The 27,918-nt window shown below is 42.1% G+C and overlaps 1 protein-coding gene across 3 annotated transcripts in view; it reads right to left on the bottom strand.

The window, feature by feature from the left end:
• Positions 1-27,918, bottom strand: part of shank3a (SH3 and multiple ankyrin repeat domains 3a) — a 462,280-nt gene that overhangs the window by 230,510 nt on the left and 203,852 nt on the right. For all 3 annotated transcript variants that reach the window (XM_067420066.1, XM_067420065.1, XM_067420067.1), the window contains one exon: positions 13,711-13,782. In XM_067420066.1, the coding sequence (XP_067276167.1) occupies positions 13,711-13,782 (72 nt within the window). The remainder of the gene's footprint in view (positions 1-13,710; positions 13,783-27,918) is intronic.

The raw sequence follows: 27,918 nt of genomic DNA on the forward strand, positions 1-27,918 counted from the left end.
TTCCAAAAAAACTCTGGTGTGGTTCGATTGATATATAAGTGCAACACGGATCAAAGACATGTAAACTAACCAAAAACAGGACGTAATTTCACAAAATGCGACGCATAGTCAGCTGATTTGATGACGTGGAAAGATCGGTGTATTCAAAATGAGTAACGTTAACTGCTATCTCTTTTCTGCACAACGGAGGAAATCCTGGTGCTGTTTTGAATGTTTTGAACATTTTATAAGCTCTTCATGAGTTCTCAGCGGGTAAAAAACAATGTCATATGTACACGCATAAAATGATCGTATTTAATCCAGCACACAGCATTGTTCTGAATGTTCAGTAAAGCAAGCTTCTACGTCACATAAGCCGACCAATCAGGTTGTAACCGTCTCCCTATGCCTTTGGTTCGGTAACTTTAGGGTCGCTGTTAAAAATGCTAGTGTGAACACTAAGAGGAGGTACCCGGTGGGGTCTTCTGCTGTTGTAGTCCATTCGCCTCAAGGTTGTGCGTGTTGTGGCTTCACAAATGCATTGCTGCATACCTCGGTTGTAACAGGTTGTTATTTCAGTCAATGTTGCTCTTCTATCAGCTTAAATCAGTCGGTCCATTCTCCTTTGACCTCTAGCATAACAAGGTATTTTCGCCCACAGGACTGCCGCACACTGGATGTTTTTTCCCTTTTCACACCATTCTTTGTAAACCCTAGAAATTGCTGTGCGTGAAAATCCCAGTAACTGAGCAGATTGTGAAGTACTCAGACCGGCCCATCTGGCACCAAAAACCATGCCACGCTCAAAATTGCTTAAATCACCTTTCTTTCCCATTCTGACATTCAGTTTGGAGTTCAGGAGATTGTCTTGACCAGGACCACACCCCTAAAGCCATTGAAGCATCTGCCATGTGATTGGTTGATTAGATAATTACATTAATGAGAAACTGAACAGGTGTTTCTAATAATCGTTACAGTGAGTGTATATGCAACAACATGCACACACAAAATAAGTAAAACACATGGTCTTCTGTTGAACTAAGAGAATAAACACAATATACAGTTCAAGAGATTCTTACATTGACTGCATCTTTTTAGCTGCTCTCTGTCTGATGGAGGCATGAGTCAGAGGGGTGTTCTGCACTGGAGGTTGACTCAGTAATGAGCTTCCTCAGGTGTGGCAGGAGGGGATGAAGATGGACGCCAAAGGGAAGATGACCAGAGATCATGAATGCGGAATTGATGTTTAGAGAGAGATTGAATTGCAGAAAGGTGAGGCAGAGGTCACAAGTCAAACATGCCACATTTACTATTAACTTAAAAAAATAGTGTACATGCAAGTGCGCACACAAACAGACAGATATGCACTGGCCCAGTACACTGACACAAGTTAGTAGCCAGAACACGTTTCTCCAAACAAGCACCTCCAAACCTGTACAAGCTCAGGGTGGATCAAAGTTTTCTGCATCTCTCTTCCATATATATATATATATATATATATATATATATATATATATATATATATATATATATATATATATATATATATACACACACACACACACACACACACTACAAACAGACTGTCTGGGAGGAATGAGGTGAATGTCAGTGAAGGAGAAAGAAGCAGTTCAGATTTCAAATTTTAACATTTAGCACACAACACCATTCAGTTCATAGATGTGAAAGACTGAGCTAGTGGATGAGTGAGCTATGGAAGGAAGGAAGGATGAGGAGGGGACATATGCTGCCCTGTTGACCTGTTACATCACTCAATTTAGTCTTCAGCCTTTTGAAAAAAAGGTAGCAAAGTGTGCCTTTTCCAGCCTGTTTCAATCCATTTGCCCTATTTACTGGTACAATTGTGTGCATAATGACATCATCCCTAATAAAAAAAAACACATGGTTGAATTAGTCTATTTTGTATTGCAAGGAAAATCTGCCCTTAAGCCACATCCATACATAAATGAGCAAAAATCACAAATGATATCTATCGTATCTGTCGCATCCCAAATATTTGTAAAATGTAGAGAGCAATGAAACAACTGAAATTCGTCCCTTAACACTGTCCCCGCCAGCGTTTTTTTTTTTTTTTTTTAAGTTGCCAGCCATTGCCAAGGTTATTGATCATTTAAAAAAAAAGTAATTTAATTTTGTTGTATGAATATCTGAGAATACAATGGCCCTCATTTATCAAAAGTGCGTACACCAAATTTCCAGCGTACACCTTGCGTACACCCAAACCCACGGTGACTTTGAGATTTATCAACATGGACGTTGGCGTACGGCACGCTCAAATCCTACGCCAGCTCAGGAGGTGGTGTACGCACGTTTGAGTTAGTGCGAAAATGCGCAGAAAAACAATTCCTAACACCACAAAACGCACTGACAAGATATGCTATATGACCCACTGTTAAAAACCACAACAACAACATTCAGTGTTTATTTTTGTGCATCATGAACGTCAATGTTTAATTTGTGTGACTTTACCAAAGCGTTTGATTTGTAGGCATATGTATTCCTCCAGTCGCGAGCCTGTGCGCTTTATCTGACGTTTCAGGCCCGCCTGGCCCGGCAGCTGCACGGACTGGGACTAAAATAATTCAGACTGACAAAATAATAGAAATGACCTTCTTCTTTTAAATAATAATAAAATCAATAAAAACGACATTCTTCTTCTAAATAACAAGCGTCATTAAGAATTATAATTATAATAATAATAAGAAGAATCTTACAAATTGTAATGTAATTATTAATGTGAATGAATCTTACTCCACATCACATCATCATCATATTGTACACCCCAATACATGTGGCGTGATACAAAATTAAATGCTATTTTTTTCAAAACGTGCTGTAAAATAATGCAGTGATGGTAATTTATCATCCAAACAGCTATTTAAACTGCTGGAGTGCGCTTCTCAACCCCCACACTATTAACAGTACTCGTTATTTGTGTCCATATTTTGTTTTTGTAGGTGCCTTTAATCCCACTCTTTAAACTCCCAAATAAAACAATTTCGGGGTTTTTTTCCACTTCCCTGGTGATCTCGATGGGCGCGGCTCAATCATCTCAATAGTTCAGTAGTCAGAGCACTGATCAGGGAGTCAGCCCATTGACTTATGTCCTAATCAGTGCCCTGACTAAGTGGACTAAAGAGATGATTGAGCGCGCCCGATCTCCACGTCGGAGAAGTTTCGCTTCTTTGCCGTCTTCTGTTTGTCCATGGCGTAAAATGAGGGCGTGGGGGAGGCGGAGACTTGAATATATAGGGGCGTGTTATTCTAATGACGATCGTTTTCAGCCGCAGCATTTATCAAGGCCAAGTATTGCGTACACCTGGACTGCAGAGGTACGCACAGCTTCATAAATCAGGCGGTGAGAGGAGTGTAAGCATAATCTTACGCCAACATATACACCAGTTTCTACGCAAGATTGATAAATGAGGGCCAATATATCACAAGAAAGAGCAGCCCCTCTGCTTTAAAAAAACACTTAAACACTTAAATATACAGTGGGTATGGAAAGTATTCAGATCCCCTTACATTTTTCACTATTGTATATATTTTATATTGCAGTCATTTGCTAAAATCATTTAAGTATTTTTTGTTTCTCATTAATGTACACACAGCATCCCATACTGACAGAAAAACACAGAATTGATGACATTTTTGCAGATTTATTAAAAAAGAAAAACTGAAATATAAAATGGTCCTAAGTATTCAGACCCTTTGCTGTGACACTCATATATTTAAACTTGTGCTGACCATTTATTCTGATCTTCCTTGAGATGGTTCTACACCTTCATTTGAGTCCAGCTGTGTTTGATTATACTGATTTGACTGGATTAGGAAAGCCACACACCTGTCTATATAAGACCTTACAGCTCACACTGCATGTCAGAGTAAATGAGAATCATGAGGTCAAAGGAACTGCCTGAAGAGATCAGAGACAGAATTGTGGCAAGGCACAGATCTGGCCAAGGTTACAAAAAAATGCTGCACTTAAGGTTCCTAAGAGCACAATGGCTTACATAATCCTTAAATGGAAGATGTTTAGATTGACCAGAAACCTTCCTAGAGCTGGCCATCCGGCCAAACTGAGCTATCGGGGGAGAAGAGCCTTGGTGAGAGAAGTAAACCACCAGTCCACCAGTCAGGGCTTTATGGCAGAGTGGCCTGACGGAAGCCTCTCCTCAGTGCAAGACGTATGAAAGCCTCCATGGATTTTGCTAAAAAAAAAAAAAACCTGAAGGACTCCAAGATGGTGAGAAATGATTCTCTGGTCTGATGAGACCACGATATAACTTTTGGCCTTAATTATAAGCGGTATGTGTGGAGAAAACAAGGCACTGCTCATCACCTGTCCAATACAGTCCCAGCACTAAAGCATGGTAGTGGCAGCATCATGCTGTGGGGGTGTTTTTAAGATGCAGGGACAGGACGACTGGTTGAAATCAAGGGAAAGATGAATTCGGCCACCTTAGTACAGGGATATCCTGGACGAAAACCTTCTCCAGAGTGATCAAAACATCAGACTGGGCCGATGGTTCACCTTCCAACAGACAATGACCCTAAGCACACAGCTAAAATAACAAGGAGTGGCTTCACAACAACTCTGTGACTGTTCTTAAATGGCTCAACCAGAGCCCTGACTTAAACCTAATTGAGGCAGGCACTTACACTGGCAGGCGCTGGATACTAATGAATACTGTGAAGACGACGCTAAGTAAGCATGAGGTATTCACCAATGCTTCTTACGACATCTCTTACAAAAACTACGCAAAATATTGTCTTTTTATTCGTTACTACATCCATCAATCAAATCTATGCTGGCTATGCATTGGCTAGGCATTGACTGGCTTATCCAACTAAAACAACCAGCGAGTTTGACTGACAGATGTATCACCCAGTGACGAGCTCCCTTTCTATTTATGTGTCCTAGTCAGCTTGTGATTGAAGGAGAGAGACCTGGGAGGGTTTAATATGACCGGAACAGTCCACAGTACAGGGGAGATTGTCAAAATAATGATTATAATCGCTATTTCATTGAAAATGGACATGATTGATTACTCTTAACGCAAAGCACTTATGCAAACAACGGAGGATTTTTAGTTTTTTCCCTGTATTTTTTCGTTGTTTTGGATTAAAAGTAGGATGCATTTTGAAGAGTGGACTCTTACACAGACATGTATGCTGTTGTTTCGTGGATTCGTCCGATCTGATCTGAATGTCAGGAGATGAAAGATGAGTACCGCGTTCATTATGCTAATGTTTAAATAGCCACTGCTTTAGCATTTAATTTAACCCTTTCCTCTCTGGTGTATTTATTGCAAAAACGAGGTCAGAACATGAATCTTGAGTGTTTTAGCTTTCAAATGATGCATAGTTTGTGATAGTTGATTGAACAGTTTGTATAAAACAAAAGTAATTATAAGTAGAGACTAAGTCAAAGACTATACCTGGATCAGATTTTCCGTGTTTGGCGAGGAAGCATTTTCTCACAAATAATGGAAAATTCCATGTTTGGTGGGTAAAGAACTAGTGGTCGCTACAGGAATGCCTCCGGCATGATAGGTGTCGTGCATTAATTTAAACACAACAATTTAGTTGACACTGGCATTCTCCAGGTGAGACCAAGTGAAGGGCACCTGTGCAAAACGTCATCCTCTTCCATGTCTTCAGATGACGGTTTGTTTGAAGGTGTGTCTAGATAGGTGAGATAACTATGGCCAGCACTAGCACTGCAAGTTTTAGGAAGTGTGTTCATCCATGTCAGCGTTTTCTGTCGCCTGATGACACAGCAGCGAGTGCACTCCTCGCCTCGAGCCAAGATGAGCCGGATGTGGTTGTGAAGATCGACAATGTTTCTGAGTGCTCTCAACCTGCCTGCCCCATGTTTGACAAGCTGTTGGACATTATGTCTTGCGCTACAAAGAGATTTGATTCGCAGTGGAAGCACGAGATGAATGCTTCATAGCAGGACATAACCCACCAGTTTCTTTCCTTTCTCCCAGATCTTCACACTGAGGTACGGAGATCTTGGGGAAAGCCATATTCTGCACACATCCATCGTTCACAGGCAAACTATGCTGATGTGGAGGGGATGCAGGAATCTGGGTATGCATCAATGCCTCCGGTTGAAGAGATGCTGGCCAGCTATCTCTTGCTAGGTGAGGCATCTGTTTTGAAGCATTTAGATTCCCTGCCCAAACCTGAACCTGACGCAAACCGAACTGACATGACCCACGGGCCGGGTCTGGCTGAGATTACCCGGCATTATCCTTGGGCCGGGTTGGGGCGGACCCTTGATCAAGCGTTTTCACTTATCATAAATCTGATATAATAAAAATAATATTATAATATAAAAAAAAAAAAACATTGTTTAATGGCTACAGCAAGTATAGTAAGCTACAGATAAATGTCATGTCTAAGCTGGATTTGAGCGAACATTTTACCGGTGAGCGGTTTATATAAATAAAATATAAATATCGTCCATTCTATCAAATTTACCAGTGGTCTGCTCTACCCATGTCATTCTTGTGCTTTGATTTATGACAGGCAGCATATATCTGCTGCAAATGCGACCGTGTTCCCCTCGGTTCCAAAGACATATGCATATAACATGCTGTCTATAGGTAGTTTACATGATAAAAGAATCCTTAAAGTTAAGATAAGCCTCTAGTTTTAATAATTTTAACGGGCCTTTGAAGTTGGGCAAAAACTTCTGGCAGTATTGTGTTTTCGTATATTTTATTTACATTTTTCACAGCGCTGGATATCATATGGTGATTGTTAAACACACAGAACATTTCACTACATGATTCCATGGTGAAATGTTTTATTTTTTATGTTAATTTTCAGCTTTATTTTTTTTTTTACTTAATAGTACTGTATGGAAAAGATGATTATGAAATTTTGTTAGTCCTATTTTTTTTACTTGAAAGAAAAAGCTAATGGAGCACTTTCCTTTTAACTTATATAAACTAATATAATGCATTTGACCGGAAAGTTTAAATCTCATTACCATTAATATTTTGTTGTGACTTATAGTACTTGAAGTACGTGTTATGTTGCATCATTTGATTTGGCTGTACAGTCACTCTGGAAAAAATGTTATCAGCTCATTTCAATTTATCAATATTAGTTTTAACAAGAGTTACACCGGTTCGCTTTGCTCATTACAGGCTCGTTCTCGTCAGAACGCCCACGTATTAAAAAATGGTAGGGTTTAAATCGGGCTCAGGCTCATAATTACAGTTAATGTGTCGGGCCGGGCCGGGCCGGGCTCGGATACAACGTGCACAGGCTCGGGTAGGGTTGGGCTTGATTTTTTGAGCCCGATACAAGCTCTACTCTGCCTTACCAGGCGTTGTGTGTTACATCACGCTTAAATGGCAGAGCATATGTGGCAGCGGGTCAGGCTGACATGGCTTTGGACACTATAGTGGTGTTGCAAGCCTACCAGGCTGACTTGCTGAAAGACCTAGACCAGGGGCTCCCCCTTGAGGTGGTGGAATAGGTGTACCATACCACAGATTTTGTTTTCCATGCCACCAAGCAGATGGCCGTCGCGATCGATTTATGGTGGCGATAGTGAGGTATCACTGGGTAAACCTGGCTGACATTGGGGAGAAGATCTTTTCCTCAATGCAGCAATTGCAGCATGGTGGTCGGGAGTTTTGGGAGGCGAGGGCATGCTCCCTGGCTTTTAAAACTCTAATGCCACACCAGTCCAAGTCTGCATCTCAAGCCACAAAGGGGGTTGACCTGTCCCAGTCTGAGGACCGGAGACGTGACCAGAATGTGAGACCAGAATGTGAGCACCGTCTCTCGCGCTCCCCCTCCTTTGAAGAGTAGAGCGCAGACGAGGCAAGGTAATATCAGGGAAGTGGTCTAGAAGTAGCACGCTCAGCAAATGCACTAACATCTGCAGAGTAGCAAGCTCTCTTTTGCCTCCTCTATATTTCTGGAATGGGAGAGTTGTCAGGCCTCCACTTCCCTTAGAGCCTTCATGTTCAGGCCTCCGCTCTCCTGAGCTCCTCCTGCTTAATGATGTCAAGTACCAGGCCAGTTATCAGCCTCCTTGGCAGGTGTTAAGCAGAGCGCTGAGGCCACCATCCTGTGAGCTCAGTCTCATGCTGGCTATAGTTATCCTGAGACTCTCTATGAGCCTCCTTGGTTACTGTGAGTGATACTAGGCCACCCCTTCCGTTAGAGAGTTGTTTGCTAGAGGCCTACTACATGGCCTCCTTGAAGGGAGTAGGACGGAACTTTAATTTAGCTCAGCCAACAGGCACTCATCCCTTAAGCAATGCAGCGTTCCCCATAGCTACCCTTAGGGGATGCAGTGCAAGTTCCCCTTTCGAAAGGGAACATCTCAGGTCACGCAGGGAATGAGACACTGGGTCCCTTTGCCATGCTTTCGGTATTCTTGTACAAGGCTCTTTCAGACAAAATGTGGATGATGTTTTGCGAAGCTGCCCTTTTATACATTCGGTCTTACCTGTAGTAACGTCATAGGATGCCGTCTGCCAATGTCAAGTTCATTGTCGAGTTTATACTCATGCTTCAGACACCAGTCATACCAGAGGCACTTCCCATAGCGACCCATAGGAGATGTAGCTTCTCGTTCCCTATTCTTAGGGAACCATGGTTACATGTGTTACAACGGCAAATTGACACATTTTATTGTTAAACTATTTTTTGTCTCGCCAAAGCCTTATTTGATGAGTTATTGTTATTGGGCGCATGTTAACTGAGTGACAGAGAGGACGATCAGAGAGATAATATATGATGATCATATATTAATCAAAACCAAATCAAATCCATGTTGCACGTGGTGCATTTGAGGGAAAAAAATACTTAAATTTCCGCTGGGTGTGACTGGCGCTCAAAAAATGTTGAATCTTCTCTGATCAGCTGGCATAAACCAGATGTTCCATAGTTCTGAAGTATTTTCTGTGTTGAAAAATCTTCTGCGATGTTCTAACAGTGGGGATTCGCACACAACGTGTCTGCTTGTGTCCGATTCATGACCCAATGACTCATCTGAACCAAATCATTTTAACAAGTTAATACACCTGATCTGCCCAGCGCTGAACTCACAAATCAGTTTAATCATTTACTCAGAACACCTCTGAGATGACAACAAAAGTGTGCTTACCCAATTTAGCAAGAGTGGTAAGTAAGAATTAATCTTATTTATCCACAGTATTTTCAGGTTATTTATAATGACAATGTGTAGTAAAATATATTATCATTTAGTTTAGACTGGAGTGAGGTGAGAACAAAGTTGTAAGCTAGCTAATAATTTTATAGAATTGTATATGGTAGAAAAATAGGCCATTTGTTAATAATGTTTATGCTACTTTTTAATATTGATATGATTATATATCAAAACATTTTCAGTAAATAGTGTAAAAAATTAGGAACAAAATGAAAAAAACATTTCAACAAGGTAAACAAGGTAAAAGATCATAGATAATGTGAGATCTCAAAATAAAATGAGCAAAAATTATAAACAGTTTTTTTCTTTGTATTGATTTGAACTATATTGTCAGTATTGCACTCGCAGATCATGTGGCATACTATGTGTCTGGATCATAGACAGTAAGTTCTGGATGACCTTTGACCATGTCTATCAGCCACCACCGAAGACCATTTTTGAACCAGGAAAAAACCCTGAAATTGCATTTCTAAAAGAGCTTGTCGGTACACTTCACGGATAATGTTGCTAAAGCTACCATTGTCTCTGGCTGTTTTCTCGGATGTTGCCCTCATGTGTTATCAGAAATATCGTAAATATGAGTTTCCTAGTTAAAAATTACACATGAACAGCTTTTGAAGTCGCCCATTAGAATGCGATGAGCTCGTGGCTGCAGAACCAGCTGTGTTCAGGAGTGGGAATTATTACATTTCTGATGGCATGTGAAAGCACCAGGAGACAAGAGCTATGTCGTTATTTTTATCCTGCCATGCTCACCGTCTGAGTAATTTATAAATGCGCATTTATTATGCACAGAGCAGTCAGATGACTGAACATGTAAGGCTGAACACCTTACAGTTTCTGACATTTTCAGTGTGTGAGATTGTCCTGTTTTGTTGTTGCCGTGATGCCAGAGCAGAAGCTCTTGAAGCTCCACCTTCTTTTTGAAATGGGGGTCTGGGGCACCAGCTCATTTGCATTTAAAGGGTGTTTTTGCTCACCCCCAAAAAGTGGCAATATTAACATGCTATAAAAATACTTTGTGGGGAATTTTGAGCTAAAACTTCACTGAGACATCAGATACTTTTTTTTCCGTCTTGTAAAGGGGCATAACAGGTTTCTTTTAAAAGCCTACAATGTAAATGCAAATACAGTGTGAAGTGTGTGTATCAATGGATGCTGTTGTCTACATGCTCTAGTTTTTTTCTTGTCCTCTCATTCTCTAGAGAGCAGAACTTGCTAACTCACAGCTGGGCCTGCAGTGTGTCCTGCCAGCCCTGTAATTCAGCTCAGGTGATGGGGTTGGCCGGGGTCGAGCTGCATGCATCTTTATGAGCGCAGTAATGCAATGATAACTTCTCATTTCCACATTAACATCAGATGCTTTAGTACTGAGAGTCTGTTGTCTCTGCTAAAGAAAGACGTCTTTCTACCGTCTGTCATATGACCATATCTGGCCTCCAGGCTCCACTAAACACATACAGTGCATTAGGTTTCATCTCAGCTCAGTAAAAACACAGTGAATGAATGAAAACTAGGCTAATGCTTGACCTGAACACACACCACTGCACACACGGCTGTGCCACAAGTTGACAGTTCACATGTGCGTGAGTTTGCATTCATCTGAGAGCATGTGCACACACGTGCATTTGTGGCTGTTTGATCATCTATGTGTTCACCCAGCAGGAGGGGTCAGTACAACAAATGAAAGTATTGAAAGAGTATGTCAGTATTAAGTGGATTACGGCCCTCACCAGGCCCCCTGTGTGAGCAGGAGATGGCGCAGTCCGGCAGCTAAATGAAGCCCACAATTTCATGATTACAAAACCACAATGACAGAAAAGCAACTGTGAACTATGTTGCCCCTAATGAATTGGAAGACAAATCAGCGTAGATGGCACTTAAGAGTGCCAGGGAATATGCCTTCTTCAAACCCCCCCCCCCCCCCCCCTCTCAACATTCCACTATTTTAAACTCTCTTTAGTGATTTAGTTGAACTGACTCACAAAGCATTTCATTTTTATCTTATTTTATACTGAGGAGAAACATTTGTCATTCAATATCTCAAGTGTTTCAGAAAATGTAAAGTTAGTGATTACAGTACCTCTATGTATTAAGATGGTTAAACTAATTTAAAAAAGGTGGGTTTGCAATACAAATACAAAGAGGAAATCACTTCCAATTAGGAAAATAAAAAATGGTTCTTTTTATGAGCATCATGTTTTTTAACCATATAAAAATCACACAGCTACCATCCATTTATGTCACATACTTTATTCTCAACTGAAAAAGTCTAAGGCAATAATCAAAAATTACAACTTTACCAACATAAATGAAATATAAAAAGTCACATGGGGACTTAGGGCCCTATCATACACTCATCTCAATGCGACGGTAGGTGCGAAAGAAGTGTTTTTTGCTCGTTTCAGCCCGAGTTATAATTTTCATGTCCCGTTCATGGCCCGTGGACGTGCTGGTCTGAAAACAAGGTGTGTTCAGGCACATTGTTGGCACATTGCTATTTTAAGGCTACTTAAGACGACGAGTAATATGAGCTTAAAGGCATGTGCACAACACGTGTACACTCTGCTTATTACACACACAGGGATGTAATAAATCTAAAAAATTGAATCAAAGAATTTGCACAGGTTTCATGAAATTAACCATCAAAATTATTCAGTTTGCTAAAGTGCAGGTCAAGCCTTGTGGAAATATTATCTGTCAATAACAACTTAAAAATCTGATCTGTTTCTCATTGAAAGCTGTCATATGACTTATTGAGTGGCATATGTCCCCCCAATGACTATGATGGTTACAGCCCTCAGTATAAATCAACATCTACTTTATATGCTGAAGATCAGCGTGAATATTCTGCTAAAAATGTCCACTTGTGTTCTACTGAAGAAAGAAAATCATTAGAATGAAATAGCTGTGAACAAATGATGACAGAGTTAATAATAAAAAAACTAACCATTTAATAAGCACAAGTGTGGATTATTCATTGATTATGACTTTTTCATTTCATTCAGTGCAGTAATACGGTCACTCAGGGTGATGCTGTCAGCCGTGTGGTATTATCGGTGTCATCTAAAGAAACGTTCTCACCTAATTGGATGGAATAGAGGATTCAAACCAACATGATGATGCCGAAATTGGTACGAAGCCAACATTGATTTTCATTTATTGCGCTAATGGCTCATTTTGATTTAGGCCATAACTCTGACTCTCTTGGAAAGATGAGAGGAGATCTCGTTCGTCGAGGCCAGACGCGCCAAAAACAGCAGCATTACCATGATGAGAGGGGAGTTGATTGGACTGGCTGGTAATTGTGGCGCATTACTGTGTGTGTTTATAAGAAGTGTTGTTGATCTGTGAAGAGCAGAGGAGCTTACGGTCATGTCAAACACGTTCATGCTACTCATGATTACTGCCATCATCAATGTCATCATCATTATAATCATCATCATCATCATCATCATCATCACCATCTTTATCTAAACAGCTCAATGACACCTCAACACCTTCAGCATTTCAGGAACCATTGGGTGGCAGATGTGACTAGCTAATAACCATTTTGTACGAGACACAAACTTCCTCTACAGGTGGCTCAGAAAGCTGAATCCTCCATCGGGTTGTTATTTTCATCTCTAGATGTTTAAGTTGCAAAACTGGTACAACTAAAAAGCATAATTATTTAAATCTATTAATTATAATGTCTTCCTGCAGAACAAAATACAATATGTCTCCATTAAATGGTATACAAATCCCCATCACGTAATCATCAACGCTGAGAAAAGTAACAAGCGCCATGTAACATCACTGTAATACCTACATTTTAGGTGTGGTCATGCCATTTCAGAATTACCATAATGACAAGATTCCGACTTGTAAAAGGCTATCACAACTTGTACAGAGCTCTGACTTGTACCACCTGACTGCTGCAGATTCATTATGCCGTTGACAGTGTTGCCAAAGAAATGCATAATTCCAAGCCTGAGGACAAGAACCGCTTCAAGTTGAACATCACTGGTTGTCATCTCATTAATACAGCAATTCCAAACACAGAAAATGACATCAAGGATATGTAATTTGAGACACTGGTAATAATTATTCATATTGATTTCTCGTGGAAGAAAAGTTACAAATTTTATTTCCATTTTTTATAAAATCATAATAATCCCCATCATGTAATGGTTACTAATTGGTCCAGTGTTGAGAAAAATAATAGGTACCTTGTGACATCTCTTGAATTTAAACCTGAATAATGAAATTCATTCATCCTTTATTGATCCTGAACTTCTAGGGTCATTGGGCTAGAGACTATCCCAGTTTCTTAGGCAAGAGGCTAGGGAAAGTACGCTGCACAGATGACCAGTGCATCACAGCAAATAATGACATGGAGGAGCTTTAATAGCCCTATAACAATAACAAACTTAAAACTAAGTAAAAATACAAATGTGGGTATAGTAAAAGTAGACTGGCCAGATGCATTGTGGGTATAAGGAAAAGGCTAAATCTCTTACCTTAGTGTGAAGTTTTGACAACTGTTTTTCATCCAGGTGGGTCTGTGTGTACACTCGCCTCTTGTAGCGAAACTGCCAAAACAAGAAACATTGCATGGATTAGCCTTAAAGTACTATTAATATCCCATTTTGAGTCATAACATTGTTCAGTTATGGCCCTGTTTGCTGAAACTGTTAAGTGGAAGGAGACAGATTCTGTGTTTGAGTGTGAACTGCTGTAATCGTAACTGTGAGCTGTTAAAACATCTGCACATCTACATTACAGCTGCACTCAGGATCACAGTCCTCTAACAAAAAAGCCGCTGTGAATCAACAAACTGCATATGCAGGCAAAACATGCTGAAAACAAGCAGAGCTGCTGAGGAACATGAAAAGTCTACTGAAACAGAAGCAGAAAAAAAACAACCTGATAAATTACTCTTATATTTTCTTAAAATATTATTATAAAAATAAGATGCGTGACAGGATAATTTATTTAGAATTTTGAACAGGTTCAGTGTAGGGGTGTCCATGGTTAACCGATTGACTGATTAACCGTTAAAAATTGCGTAACCGAGTGAAACATTTTGCTCGGTTAAGTGGCGTCAATGACGTGCCTTGAATTTAGTTGTAATATATGTTTGCACCCCTAGAGACCGCTAGAGCGCTCCCAGACATTTGTAATATCCACAAGAAGAAGTCATGACCAGCTTTCTAAGCGGGCAATGAAGCGGGCAAAGAAAGCGTGGGAGCACTTTAAAAATGAGAGTGACGGGGCAAAATGCAAGTATTGCAATGCAGTGCTTACCGCATTTTTCAGGCTATAAGTTGCTCCGGAGTTTGAGTCGCATCAGTCAAATATGCGTCATGAAGAGGAAAATAACATACGTCGCACTGGACTATAAGTCGCATTAGGGCAGAAGCAGAGCGCGAGCCGCGCGCGGTTCATAACGGAGCAGAAGAAAGAAAGTTTGAAGTGAGAAACTTGTGAATGACTAGAGAAAAGCAGACGTTACTTTAACTGTAATGAAGAAAACAAAAAAGTTAATCGCGGACTGAAAGCAAGATGGCCAGAGCTGAAGGGACGAGTCCACAGATGCTTGAACTCTCTGCTGGGAGAGGCTCCGCCGCGCGAGTCTGTGTGAATCATTCTCGGCTGCATATTTTACTAACGTTACATGCTCTAATCGTGCAGGCGCCCTCGCCACTCGCATTGCTCGTGAACTGGAGCGCATCTCATCCTAATTTAACGAAACTCAGCGTACGCCTCGCAGACATGAAATAGATCTTAAGAAACTTGAAATGTCTTTTAACAATTTAAAACGAAAAGAAATAGGCTACTCTCTGATTATGTAATCCATGATGTGCATTTATCTATATAGGCACGTTCACTACGGAGATGGTGGTCGTCAAATTAATAAGCTAAAAATAACCCTGACGCACACTATGGTTAACCGATTATTAACCGCTAAGGGCCTCGGTTAACGGTTAATGAAAAACTTGAAAACGTGCAGCCCTAGTTCAGTGAAATGAATAATCCAAATTAACAAATTCAAAGAAATGAATCAGATTTTGTAACGTTTTAGTAAAGATTTTATATTAGTGAGTAAAGATTTAAATTTCAGTCTGTTCCTCACACAAAGCTATAGTAGGCTACAATATACAGTAATATAGTCATATTGAACACTGGAACTTTCTAGTAAAAAAAGCCCTGATGAAAGTCAGCCAGCAGAAATTAAATAATTATATTATATTAAATATTTTGATAATACACTCCTGAACAAAATCTTAAAACCAGGGGATTCATTGCAAGTTTTACACATTTCGCACTAGTGGTTCATAACCGGGTTGTAAGTGCTGCTTCAAAATGCCAAAAGAAGAAACAGGAGCAAGAGACAAAAAACAGAGACTAGGCAATTTATTGAAAACTGCATTTAAACTGAAACAGTTCATCAGATGATCAAAAGTTTAAGACCATAGCCCAAAAATAAACACACAACAGTCCTAAAAGTGTCAAAAAAGGACTCAGTAGTGAGTAGCCCCACTGTTCTTGTTGATCACTTCAAAAACTCGTTTTGGCATGCTTGATGCAACTGTTTCCAGGAGGCTGGTGGGAACGTTGCTCCATGTGGTGAAGATGGCTTCACGAAGGGCATCCACGGTCTGGAACTGACGTCCATTTTTGTAAACTTCCCTTACCATCCATCCCCAATGGGATTTAGATCAGGGGAACGTGCAGGATGGTCCAAAAGAGCAACATTATTCTCCTGGAAGAAGTCCTTCTTCAGGTGGGCTTTGTGAATTGCAGCGTTGTCCTGTTGAAAGACCCAGTCATTACCGCACAGACGGGGGCCCTCGGTCAAGAGGGATGCCCTCTGCAACAGATCCACATAGCCAGTCGCCGTTTCATGCCCCTGCACAACCTTAAGCTCCATTTTCCCATTGAAGGAAAAAGCACCCCAGATCATGATGGAGCCTCCTCCACTGTGCCGCATAGAAAACATCTCAGGTGGGATCTCCTTGTCATGCCAGTAACATTGGAAACCATCAGGACCGTCCAGGTTAAATTTTTTCTCGTCAGAGAATTTAACTTTCTTCCACTTTTCAATGTCCCATGTTTGGTGCTCCCTTGCAAATTCTAAATGGCAGATGACGTCTTATGGGTATTGGGCTGCAGTCAGCATCAGTAAGGGCCTTAATTTGGGTTGAGGATCGACCTGTCTTCACGGACATCCTTTTCGGATCCTGCGGCTCAGTGCAGGTGAAATCTTTTTGGGTCTACCACTTGACAAATCTCAGGATTTTTTAAGAAATGTAGAATGACTGTCTTACCGCGTCCAACCTCAGCAGTGATGGCCCGTTGCGAAAGGCCTTGCTTGTGCAGCTCAACAGTCCTGCCACGTTCAAAAAGAGAAAGCCTTTTTGCCTTTGCCATCAGGAGATCTTGACAAGTATGACTGCTTGAAGGACAATGACATGAAAGCCATATTGTTGTGCAGATTTGACCTTTTTATGGATATGGTCTTAAACTTTTGATCATCTGATGAACGGCTTGTTTCAGTTTAAATGCAGTTTTCAATAAATTGCCTAGTCTCTATTTTTTGTCTCTTGCTCCTGTTTCTTCTTTTGGCATTTTGAATCAGCACTTACAACCCGGTTATGATCCACTAGTGCGAAATGTGTAAAACTTGCAATGAACCCCCTGGTCTTAAGATTTTGTTCAGGAGTGTATATTGTCACAGTCACCAGCTCACTCACTCCTCTGCTCACCACCTGCACACACTCCACTATCACCCACAACTGCCAGCAATCACGTCATCATAGACTCACCCTTTATATTCACCATTCACCATTCACCATCACCCCTTGTGTGGTCTTGTCACAATATACATGGTTTCTTTCACCACAGACTTGTTACCTCGCTACCTACCTGTGTCTCATCTCGTTGTGGGTTCCGGATCTCCCTTCTGCGTCTCCATCGTTATCTGCAAGGAATACCAATCCTCACCAGCAAAGTCACCATCTGCATCCAGCAAGTCATCAACCACTTCCCATCACTTGGTTCCCGCTGTTCACCACAATCTGCTTTAAATAAACATCATTATCCCTTAACTGGCTGTCTGTTACCTTCTGTGGTGTGACAGAAGACCAGTTCTACAATGCAGAGTCCGGCTGAACCAATGCAAGCAGTTTGCCCCATCCATATTAACCCCACTGATTGTCTAGTCACCTGTTTTCAGGATGGCCGCTTGATCGAGGACTATGTAGAGGAGTGGAGTTCCTTGGGCTTTTCCACCTGGTTACCTGCAATGAGGACACCCTTAAAGGGTTAGTTCACCCAAAAATAAAAATGATCTCGTTGATTACTTACCCCAATGTCATTCGACAACCGCAAGACCTCCATTCATCTTCAGAACACAAATGAATATATTTTTGTTGAAATCCGATGGCTCAGAAAGGCCTTCATTGACAGCAATGTCATTTGCTCTCTCAAGACCCATAAAAGGCACTAAAGACGTTGTTACAAAATCCATCTCACTACAGTGATTTTACAATAATTTTATGTAGCAATGAGAATAGTTTTTGCGCAAAAAAACACACTAAATAACGACTTATAGAGTGATGGGCCGATTTCAAAACAAAGTTTCGAACGGTTATGAATCAGTGCATTGATTCATGATTCGGATCGCATGTCAAACTGCTGAAATCATGTGACATTAGCGATCTGAATCGTGAATCAATATGCTATTTTTCAATCAATATTTATATGTGTAATAAAGTTCGTGGATGGAAGGAAGGAGGCGGGAACCGGCAAACGTTCAACAACTTTATTCAAAATAAATAAACAAAACGAAAGTAAAACCGCGGGCAGCCCCTCACGGACGACTGCCCGCAAAACACATAACAAAACTAAACATAAAGTCCAGGCCTGGTCCTCTCTAGTCTTCCGCTGCCTTCGTTCCTTTTATGCTCCCGTCCCTTGGCCGCGAGACGAGACCGGTGTGTCACGCAGCTGGCACTCATTACCACTCGTCACCGGCCGCTCTCGCGGCCCCTCATCACGCTGCTTGCCACACCACATACCCCCATCGCCCCTCGCAGGCCGGGGGGCACTCCCGAGACTGCGCTCTACTCCCCCCCCCCCCCCCTCCCTCTCCCGGGGGGGGGGGCCGATCACGGCAGCCGCGGCACCTGGAGGTAAGGACAGAGAGGCGAGAGAAATGGAGACGGGACCACGGAGCTACAGAACGAGAGAGGGGAGAGAGGGAAAAAGAAAGAAAGAAAAAAAAAAATCTGGTCCGGTTCCCCGACACACTGCCGCTCGGTCCTCACCAGCTGAGAGGCTCTTCCTCGCAGTGCTATGGGATGGTGCTGGACGCCCGGCGGACGGCCCGATCCTCCTCCGCCCCCTGGCGGCTGGCGGTGGCTCCTCCGATTGAGGGCAGTCGGCAGCGAGCTCCGCGTTCCCTGCTCCTCCCCGTTCCGGCGGACGGCAGCAGGCTCCGGCCCACAGCGAACGCCGGCAACTCCTCCGCTCCCTCCAGGACGGCCGCCACCCCACCTCGACCCAGGGGCACGGCAGCGAGCTCTCCGTCCCACCGCTCTTTACTCACTCCAGCACCACCGCCTCGGGCAGTCACTCGCGGTCTTTCATCATCCGCGCTGCCCGAACTCCTCAGCACCGCGATCCCCCTCAGCAGCGAGGGCTCTCCGACAGCGCGTCCCTCCTTCCTCCCGGGCTTCGGCACTAATGTAATAAAGTTTGTAGATGGGAAGGAAGGAGGCGGGAACCGGCGAACGTTCAACAACTTTAATATACAAATAAATAAACAAAACAACTGCCCGCAAAACACAAAACAAAACTCAACATAAATCCAGGCCTGGTCCTCTCTCCTCTTCATTCCTCCTTTTATGCTCCCGTCCCTTGGCCGCGAGACGAGACCGGTGTGTCACGCAGCTGGTACTCATTACCACTCGTCACCGGCCGCTCTCGCGGTCCCTCGCCACGCTGCTTGCCACACCACAATATGATGTTAAATGATGATGATACTGTTATTTTGCAAATGCATCTGTTTAAATGCGATTGCTTGTTTTACTGCGTCTTCCTCGCGTGTGTTTTGATCAGGAGATTTAGTACTCATTGAGAAGATACGTAATAGCGACACCTCTGGTCTGACACCGAAAACACAGAAACCCGGAAAATTCATTTTTTGTCAGGGAAGCGTTTTCTCACAAATAACGGAAAATTCCGTGTTTGGCAGGGAAAGAGTCAAGACTCTCTCACCATGTGTTTTGGTGAGGGTTAGATCAACATCTACACAAGCAAGTTCCAATGACCAGGCCCTTATGTTCTATGGCTCAGTATATTGAATGTGTGCTGTGGTTGAGTGGTTCTTCCCTGCCACCCTTATCCACTCCAGAGTGGTTCTTCCCTGCCACCCTTATCCACTCCAGCCATCATAACCACTACGCCAGAGTCTCCATTTCCAAAACCTGTCCCCGTCTTCATCCAGAGTCCTGTTCTGTCTCCTGTCCCCGCCCAGAGTCCAGAGATGGCTCTAGCCCATGACCAGAGTCCAGAGAGGGCTCCAGCCCATGACCAAAGTCCAGAGAGAGCTCCAGTCTGTGACCAGAGTCCAAAGAGGGCTCCAGCCCGTGACCACAGTCCAGAGAGGGCTCCAGCTCATGACCAGAATCCAGAGAGAGCTCCAGCCTGTGACCAGGGTGCAGAGAGGGTTCCAGCGCATGACTAGAGTCCAGAGATGTCTCTAGCCCATGACCAGAGTCCAGAGAGGGCTCCAGCTCATGACCAGAATCCAGAGAGAGCTCCAGCCTGTGACCAGGGTGCAGAGAGGGCTCCAGTCCGTGACCAGAGTCCAGAGATGGCTCCAGCCCGTGACCAGAGTCCAGAGAGGGCTCCAGCCTGTGACCAGAGTCCAGAGAGGGCTCCAGCCTGTGACCAGAGTCCAAAGAGGGCTCCAGCCAGTGACCAGAGTCCAGAGAAAGCTCCAGCCCATGACCAGAATCCAGAGAGGGCTCCAGCCTGTGACCAGAGTCCAAAGAGAGCTCCAGCCCGCCGTGACCAGAGTCCAGAGAGGGTTCCAGCCCGTGGCCAGAGTACAGAGATGGCTCCGGCCTCAAACCAGAGTACAGAGAAGGCTCCAGCCCGTGACCAGAGTCTAGAGAGGGCTCCAGCCTGTGACCAGAGTGCAGAGAGGGCTCCAGCCCGTGACCAGAGTGCAGAGAGAGCTCCACCCTGTGACCAGAGTCCAGAGAGGGCTCCAGCCCAAGACCAGAGTCCAGAGAAGGCTCTTGTCCATGAACAGAGTCCAGAGAGGGCTCCAGCCTGTGACGAGAATCCAGAGAGGGCTCCAGCCCGTGACCAGGGTCCAGAGAGGGTTCCAGCCCACGAACAGTGTCCAGAGAGAGCTACAGCCCGTAGACAGAGTACAGAGAGGGCTCCGGCCTCAAACCAGAGTACAGAGAGGGCTCCAGCCAGTGACCAGAGTCTAGAGAGGGTTCCAGCCTGTGACCAGAGTGCAGAGAGCGCTCCAGCTCATGACCAGTGTGCAGAGAGGGCTCCAGCCAGTGACCAGAGTCCAGAGAGGCACTATCTCATATCCTGAGTCCAGAGAGGGTTCTATCTCCTTCCGTTCTGAGTCAAGAGAGGGTTCCTCACTCCAGATTCCACTCTGCCCAAGGAAATTTCGGTATGGCAGTTCAGGCCGTACCTAAATGGCCAACAGCGCCAGCACCACCATGGTTCCCTGAGCTTTCAGAGCCACCATGGCCCCCTGAGCTGCATGATCCACCCAGGAAGCATCCTGGTCCACCGAGTTACACCCTTGTAAGCCTCCAGGGTGACAACCTTCCTACCCCAGCTTATTGAGTATGCGCATCCGGGGAGAGAAAAGTAATGTCACAGTCACCAGCATCACTCACATCATCTTTACTGGACTTCCCATAATCCTCTCTGCTCACCAGCTGCACACACACTCCACCATCACCCACACCTGCCAGCAATCACCCTCATCATAGACACACCCTTGTATATTCACCGTTCACCATTTGATCCTTTTCTGGTCTCGTCACAGTATACAAGGTTTCACCACAGACTCCTTACCTTGCTCCTTATCTGTGATCGTCTTGTCTCCTCTTCTGTCTTTCTGGTTCTTGATCACTCTTCTTCGTCTCCATCGTCACCTGCAAGGTATACCAACCTGAATCCTCACCAGCTAAATCAACATCAACATCCAGCAAGTCATCATTCCTGTTGTCTGGTTCCCGGTGTTCACCACACTCTGCTTTAAATAAACATCATCACTACATCATTATCCTTATCACATACATAGAAACATACATGGATACATAGATAAATAGATACATACATACAGGCTCTTTCAATTTGATATCTGAAAGAATATCCAAACCTTTCCCATTTTTCCCTTTAAATACAGCATTCATTAATAAATAAGATATATATGATGCCTGAGAATAACATTCTGCTGACATATCTTCCCTAATCATAAAACATTTCGAAAATCCTCAAACTGTATTATATGCTGTTTTTATTTTGTTTAACAGCATGTTGTTAGTTTCTCATTTATCAGTTAGTCATTCACTAATAAAAATGATTCTGTTGTGAAGTGAATACTACGATACCTAGTTCAAGTAAATACTTAGTTCAAGAAAGAATTTTTAAAAAAATGCACAAGGGAATTAATAATAAGGTTGCATTTTCACTGTTTTATAGTTGTATTTACACAGTTTTATTGTTGGTTTTGTTGTCAGGTTTAGTAAATTGCTGTTTTGTGATATCTTGACTTTCTACTCTAAAAATGTGTACCAAGTATTTAGGTCTCGGTTGGGTAGCTTCATGAAACATGAGATGAGACATAGAGATGAACGGAACAAGATTTTATTCACATGTTTAGATCTTTAAGATCGCAGGTAAGTGAAGAACAATAGCAGTTCAATGGACAGTCACACTTAACTCTAAGCCTTTTCTCTCTTTTAGGGAGGTGTGAAGAAAGATGATTGGCAGACTGAAGGATCGATGGCTTGAGGAAGACGAAAAAGGTATAGTAGGTAATCACAGGTAGTCAGGTAAGGACCACTCTCATGATGAGACTATAGAGACCAGACAACTGGTGAGTGTGCTGTGTGCTTATGAAGGGTGTTTGATGAGGGCGTGACAGGTGTGGCAGGTTAATATTCCGATGATTGTGAACAAGTGGACGGAGCTGAAGGACCTGGAGCTGATGTCATGCTGGTTGAATCCGTGACAGGTACTTCATTACCTTCAGGGCTTGACATTAATACCCGCCAATCCGCCAAATGTGGGTGGATTTCAGCAGTGGCATGTAGCTCACTCCTACTAGCCACTTTGGCAGGTTGAATTTTATATATAATATAGGCTATACATTTTTTTAGTTGTCTTTTAAAAAAAACATCTGAAATAAATAAAACATAATAAACAACTATGTGGAATGTAGTGTTGTCAAAAATTTAGATTTTTCGATACATGTCAATACTGAAATTGCCACTTCCCATACTCATTTTCTGCAGAATAGATACACGATACCAACTGCGCTTTCTTGATCTCTCATCTCTCTGACAGAGAGCTGACACATAGACACTCTTTCCCTTACTTGTTTCATTTGTTCCGGATGAATATGGTTGGTGTTACAGGGCTTAAATTTCAAAGTGGGACTGCGTGTATTGTGCATAATTTTACTCATTACCGCAGATTTTGTGCTCACACTTAAAGTGTGTGCGCATAAACCGCCTCAAAGTAAGGGCTCTTTTTCAAGTTTTTTTTTACTGCTTATACACTCTTATTTAGGATTATTAGGAACACCTGTTCAATTTCTCATTAATGCAATTATCTAAACAACCAATCACATAGCAGTTGCTTTAATGCATTTAGAGGTGTGGTCCTGGTCAAGACAATCTCCTGAACTCCAAACTGAATGTCAGAATGAGAAAGAAAGGTGATTCAAGTTATTTTGAGTGTGGCATGGTTGTTGGTGCCAGATGGGCCGGTCTGAGTATTTTACAATCTGCTCAGTTACTGGGATTTTCCCTCACAACCATTTCTAGGGTTTACAAAGAATGGTGTGAACGCAGAAAAACATCCAGTATGCGGCAGTCCTGTGGGCGAAAATGCCTTGTTGATGCTAGAGGTCAGAGGAGAATGGGCCGACTGATTCAAGCTGATAGAAGAGCAACTTTGACTGAAATAACCACTCGTTACAACCGAGGTATGCAGCAAAGCATTTGTGAAGCCACAACAAGCACAACCTTGAGGCGGATGGGTTACAACAGCAGAAGATCCCACCGGTTACCTCTCATCTCCACTACAAATAGGAAAAAGAGGCTACAATTTGCACAAGCTCACCAAAATTAGACAGTTGAAGACTGGAAATATGTTGCCTGGTCTGATGAGTCTCGATTTCTGTTAAGACATTCAGATGATAGAGTCAGAATTTGTCGTAAACAGAATGAGAGCATGGATCCATCATGCCTTGTTACCACTGTGCAGGCTGGTGGTGGTGGTGTAATGGTGTGGGGGATGTTTTCTTGGCACACTTTAAGCCCCTTATGCCAATTGGGCATAGTTTAAATGCCACAGCCTACCTGAGCATTGTTTCTGACCATGTCCATCCCTTTATGACCACCATGTACCCATCCTCTGATGGCTACTTCCACCAGGATAATGCATCATGTTGCAAAGCATGAATCCTTTCAAATTGGTTTCTTGAACACTGTCCTAAAATGGCCCCCACAGTCACCAGATCTCAACCCAATAGAGCATCTTTGGGATGTGGTGGAACGGGAGCTTCGTGCCCTGGATGTGCATCCCACAAATCTCCATCAACTGCAAGATACTATCCTATCAATATGGGCCAGCATTTCTAAAGAATGCTTTAAGCACCTTGTTGAATCAATGCCACGTAGAATTAAGGCAGTTCTGAAGGCGAAAGGGGGTCAAACACAGTAGTAGTATGGTGTTCCTAATAATCCTTTAGGTGAGTGTATATTGCGCATAAATAGTCAAATACACATAAAATAATGACAATGTCAGTTTTGGCGAGTATTTTCATCAGTTATGGTTTAAATGAATGTTGCTAGTTGCTAGTAACTTTGAAAAACCGTTAGCCACAGTGGCTGGTGAGCAAAAAAGTGAATGTCAAGACAATATAATGTATAAAACAATGGACATAGTGTATGTGACGTCACCCCTAAGGCTTCTGAAGAGCATTTTAGAAGCCTCGGCAGTGGGTGGAGCCTGGCTGACAAACTGCTAGTAGTGACAGCAGCAGCAATACACCAGTCACTCAAGTGGCCATGCCGTTAATATAATTTAAACAGAAAATTCAAAAAAAGAAAAAAAAAGAAAAAAAAAGTGTAACCACATATATAGCACATATACAGCTATATAGACCAAAATCACATTTTGTACCAGACAGGCGCTAAGTGGTAATATTTTTTCTCCATTCCAGATGCGCAACATGACATCATGACTTCGCGTAAACACACACGCACCAACCTTATCTCACAGAATGAATATTTATAGCCTAATTTTATATTTTGGAGCAACTATCTCCACTCCTACCCTAAACCTACCAACTCTCAACAATATAAAACACGTAACAGTCAAATAAATGTACAGTCATATGTATTTATTTCAAAAACTGACCAAAAAACGGTATAAAAGTATTAACTCATGTTGCATTCCAAGTCTTCTAAAGTTATACGATATCTTCCTGTGAAGAACAGAGTTGATATTAATGTTTTAGTCGTTGAAATGATGATCGCGCTCCTTTGCGAACAGAACACACACACACACACACACACACACACACACACACAAATGGGTAGGTTTAGGGAAGCGTTTGAGTTACGCGTTCAAAATGCGTCTGAATATGTGTTTGTGTCCACAAGGTAACTGGATTTATAAACATACTAAATAGTTTTTTTGAAAATGTAAAAATGCAGAATGTTTCTTGTGATGGGTAGGTTTAAGGGCTGTGTGTGTGCGTGTGTGATGGGTAGGTTTAGGGGTAGGGGCAGTGTAGGGATAGAATGTAGCGGCGTTGATAAACACGCTAAAAAGCGATCATGCGTCTTGAAAGCACGCCAAAATGGCATACGAATTGGTGTGTCATACATACACCATATCATGAGATCAGTCTAGGAATGGAGAAAAAATATTACCACTTAGCGCCTCCGGTGGACGTTTCACCCCAAAAGTGCAGGTAAACGTACCTGGAGGTACATATTTCGGGTGTTGCAAAAATGTAGGCAGAGACACGTATTTCCAATGAGCCTCGTTTGCATTAGTTACTAGTTCATTTTACATTTTACAACTAAGTTAAGTAGATTTGACTTAATTCCATACATGTGAAATTTACTTAAATTAGGAGTGCAAATTAAAATTCCAGTGGTTAAATCTTAATTTTATGAAGCAAGGAGAAAGTCTAACCACTTCATAATATTAAGGTTGAAGTCTTTTAACTTTCTGGACCTTGAAAGTGTTAATTAAATTGCTGTATATTGAGAGGTCAGAGAGCTCTCAGATTCCATCAAAAATATCTTTATGTTTGATTGAATATCTATTTATGTTGAGAAGATGAACAAGATGAACATGTTTGGAACGATATAAGTAAGGGATAATGTACACCCAGCCGGTGGTTATCGCAGAATAAACCTAGACAGAGTGATCAGGACTTGTATCACTCTGAAGGGGTTTATTCTGCATAACAACCGGCTGGGTGTACATTATCCCGCTTATTACACGGTTACTAATCTCAAATAAAATAGACACAAAATATTGTCTTGAGATTAAATATTTTATTAGCTCTAACGCAAAGCTTCAGCGAAGAAAAACAGTTCCAAACGGCTTTAAGCCTTTATCTATTACTGCTAAATGTTAAAAATGAATGCTGAAAGGGTTAGTTCACCCAAAAATGAAACCAAACCTATGATTTACTCACCCTCAATACAATCAGAGTTATATTTAAAAAGTCCAGGCTAACGTTAATCCCAGCAGTAGTTGTAGCTGTTTTTGAAGTCCATAAAAAATGCAGCTGTCCGTCAAATAACGTGCTCCACACGACTCCGATGGGTTAATAGAGCCTTCTGATTTGAATCGATGCGTTTGTGTAAGAAAAATATCCATATTTAAAACTTTATAAAGGAAACCCACCTTGAATTCTTCCATTCTAGCCATGGCTGTTTAAGTATTTAACAGCCACAAGATGGCGCCAGTGTTAAGCATAGAAATGAGCGGTTGTTATCTGAAAATAACATACCACTGGAATGCGCGATTGACCAATCAGAATCAAGTATTTCTCAGAGCCGTGTAATAAGGGTGAGAAAACAATGATACGTTTTATTTTTGGGTAAACTATCCATTTAAGTATTCTGCTCAAGGGCACTATGGTGATACAAGAATTGAACAGCTTTGGGAAATAAAGATGAAGTCTGTAATTTTTACACCACAAAGGGCACAAAATAGTACAAAGTAATGACTGTTTCTACAGCCCATATCACTAGTTTTGGCCAAAAGTTCAAATGTCGCTAAAGCATATCTGCTAAAGGGTTGCACTTTTATATTCTTCATCAAGTCAACTTACAAATGTTGTACTTACAATTGTCTCTGCATCATAAACTTGCATTACACACTTAGTTCACCCCAAAATGTAAAAGTCTGTCATCATTTACTTATCCTCATGTCATGCAAACAAAATAGTACAACTATTTTGTCTTGGAAGAAAAAGGTGTTGGTCACTCTCTTTTCCATACAATTTCAATGAATGGAGACCAGAGCTTTCAGGACCTAAAAGTCATAAATGCACCATAGAAGTATAACATTTTTATACTATATTTCCGACTTCTTAAGTCATGTGCTAACATTGAGAAATGGACCAAATTTTAAGTCACTATTCACTGGTTATTCTGCTCTCTTTTATGAACTCACACACTGATTTAAAAATAAATAAAATGAAAATAATTAAAAGTTAAGATTAATAGATATACATATAATATTTTCAAAATTGTTCAGTGCATGAATGTGTCAAGGAGAGGTTGGGGAACATCTGGCTTCAGTAAATGACGACTTCAATTTTGATCTGTAGTTCATACAGGTTTATGGGTGAGTAAAAAACATTATGTGAAATACCAAGATAACTGATATCGAAAACAATCCTCTTGAGTTATGAGGTGATGGGGAAAAAAACAGCATTTCAACCATAACAACAAAAGCAAAGTTTAAGAAACTCAGAGGCAGACTGGAAACTCAAAGTAATGCACTGCTGTCAAACTCAAGACCATTAACAAACGCCTCAGGAACAACCAAGTCAAAATGCCATGATCAAACAGAAAAATATGTCAGAAGCTCACAAACAACAAGAATGGATAGATCTTACACGCTCAGAACTCACCACAGAATCCCGCTGTTGCGCTACGTGTCTCTCTGTCTGTGGGCAGTAGCAGTACAAGTGAGCTGACACTATAATTCTCAGCACAACCCGAAATTCTTCTGCCCTGCACCTCAGCGACATCTATCCCAAAGCACGACACCAACTACAAAACCATAGTGCAAAACATTACTGCGAAAACAGCCATGACTTTAAACTGCAGAAGCAAACGCTGTACACAAAACCACGTGCCCGTGAAGAGTGCAGGGCATCGCGAACACCCACAGTGCCAACACTCTCCTCT

This window comes from Pseudorasbora parva, chromosome 16 (assembly GCF_024679245.1).
Source record: "Pseudorasbora parva isolate DD20220531a chromosome 16, ASM2467924v1, whole genome shotgun sequence".
In the NCBI taxonomy this organism is placed as follows: Eukaryota; Metazoa; Chordata; class Actinopteri; order Cypriniformes; family Gobionidae; genus Pseudorasbora; species Pseudorasbora parva.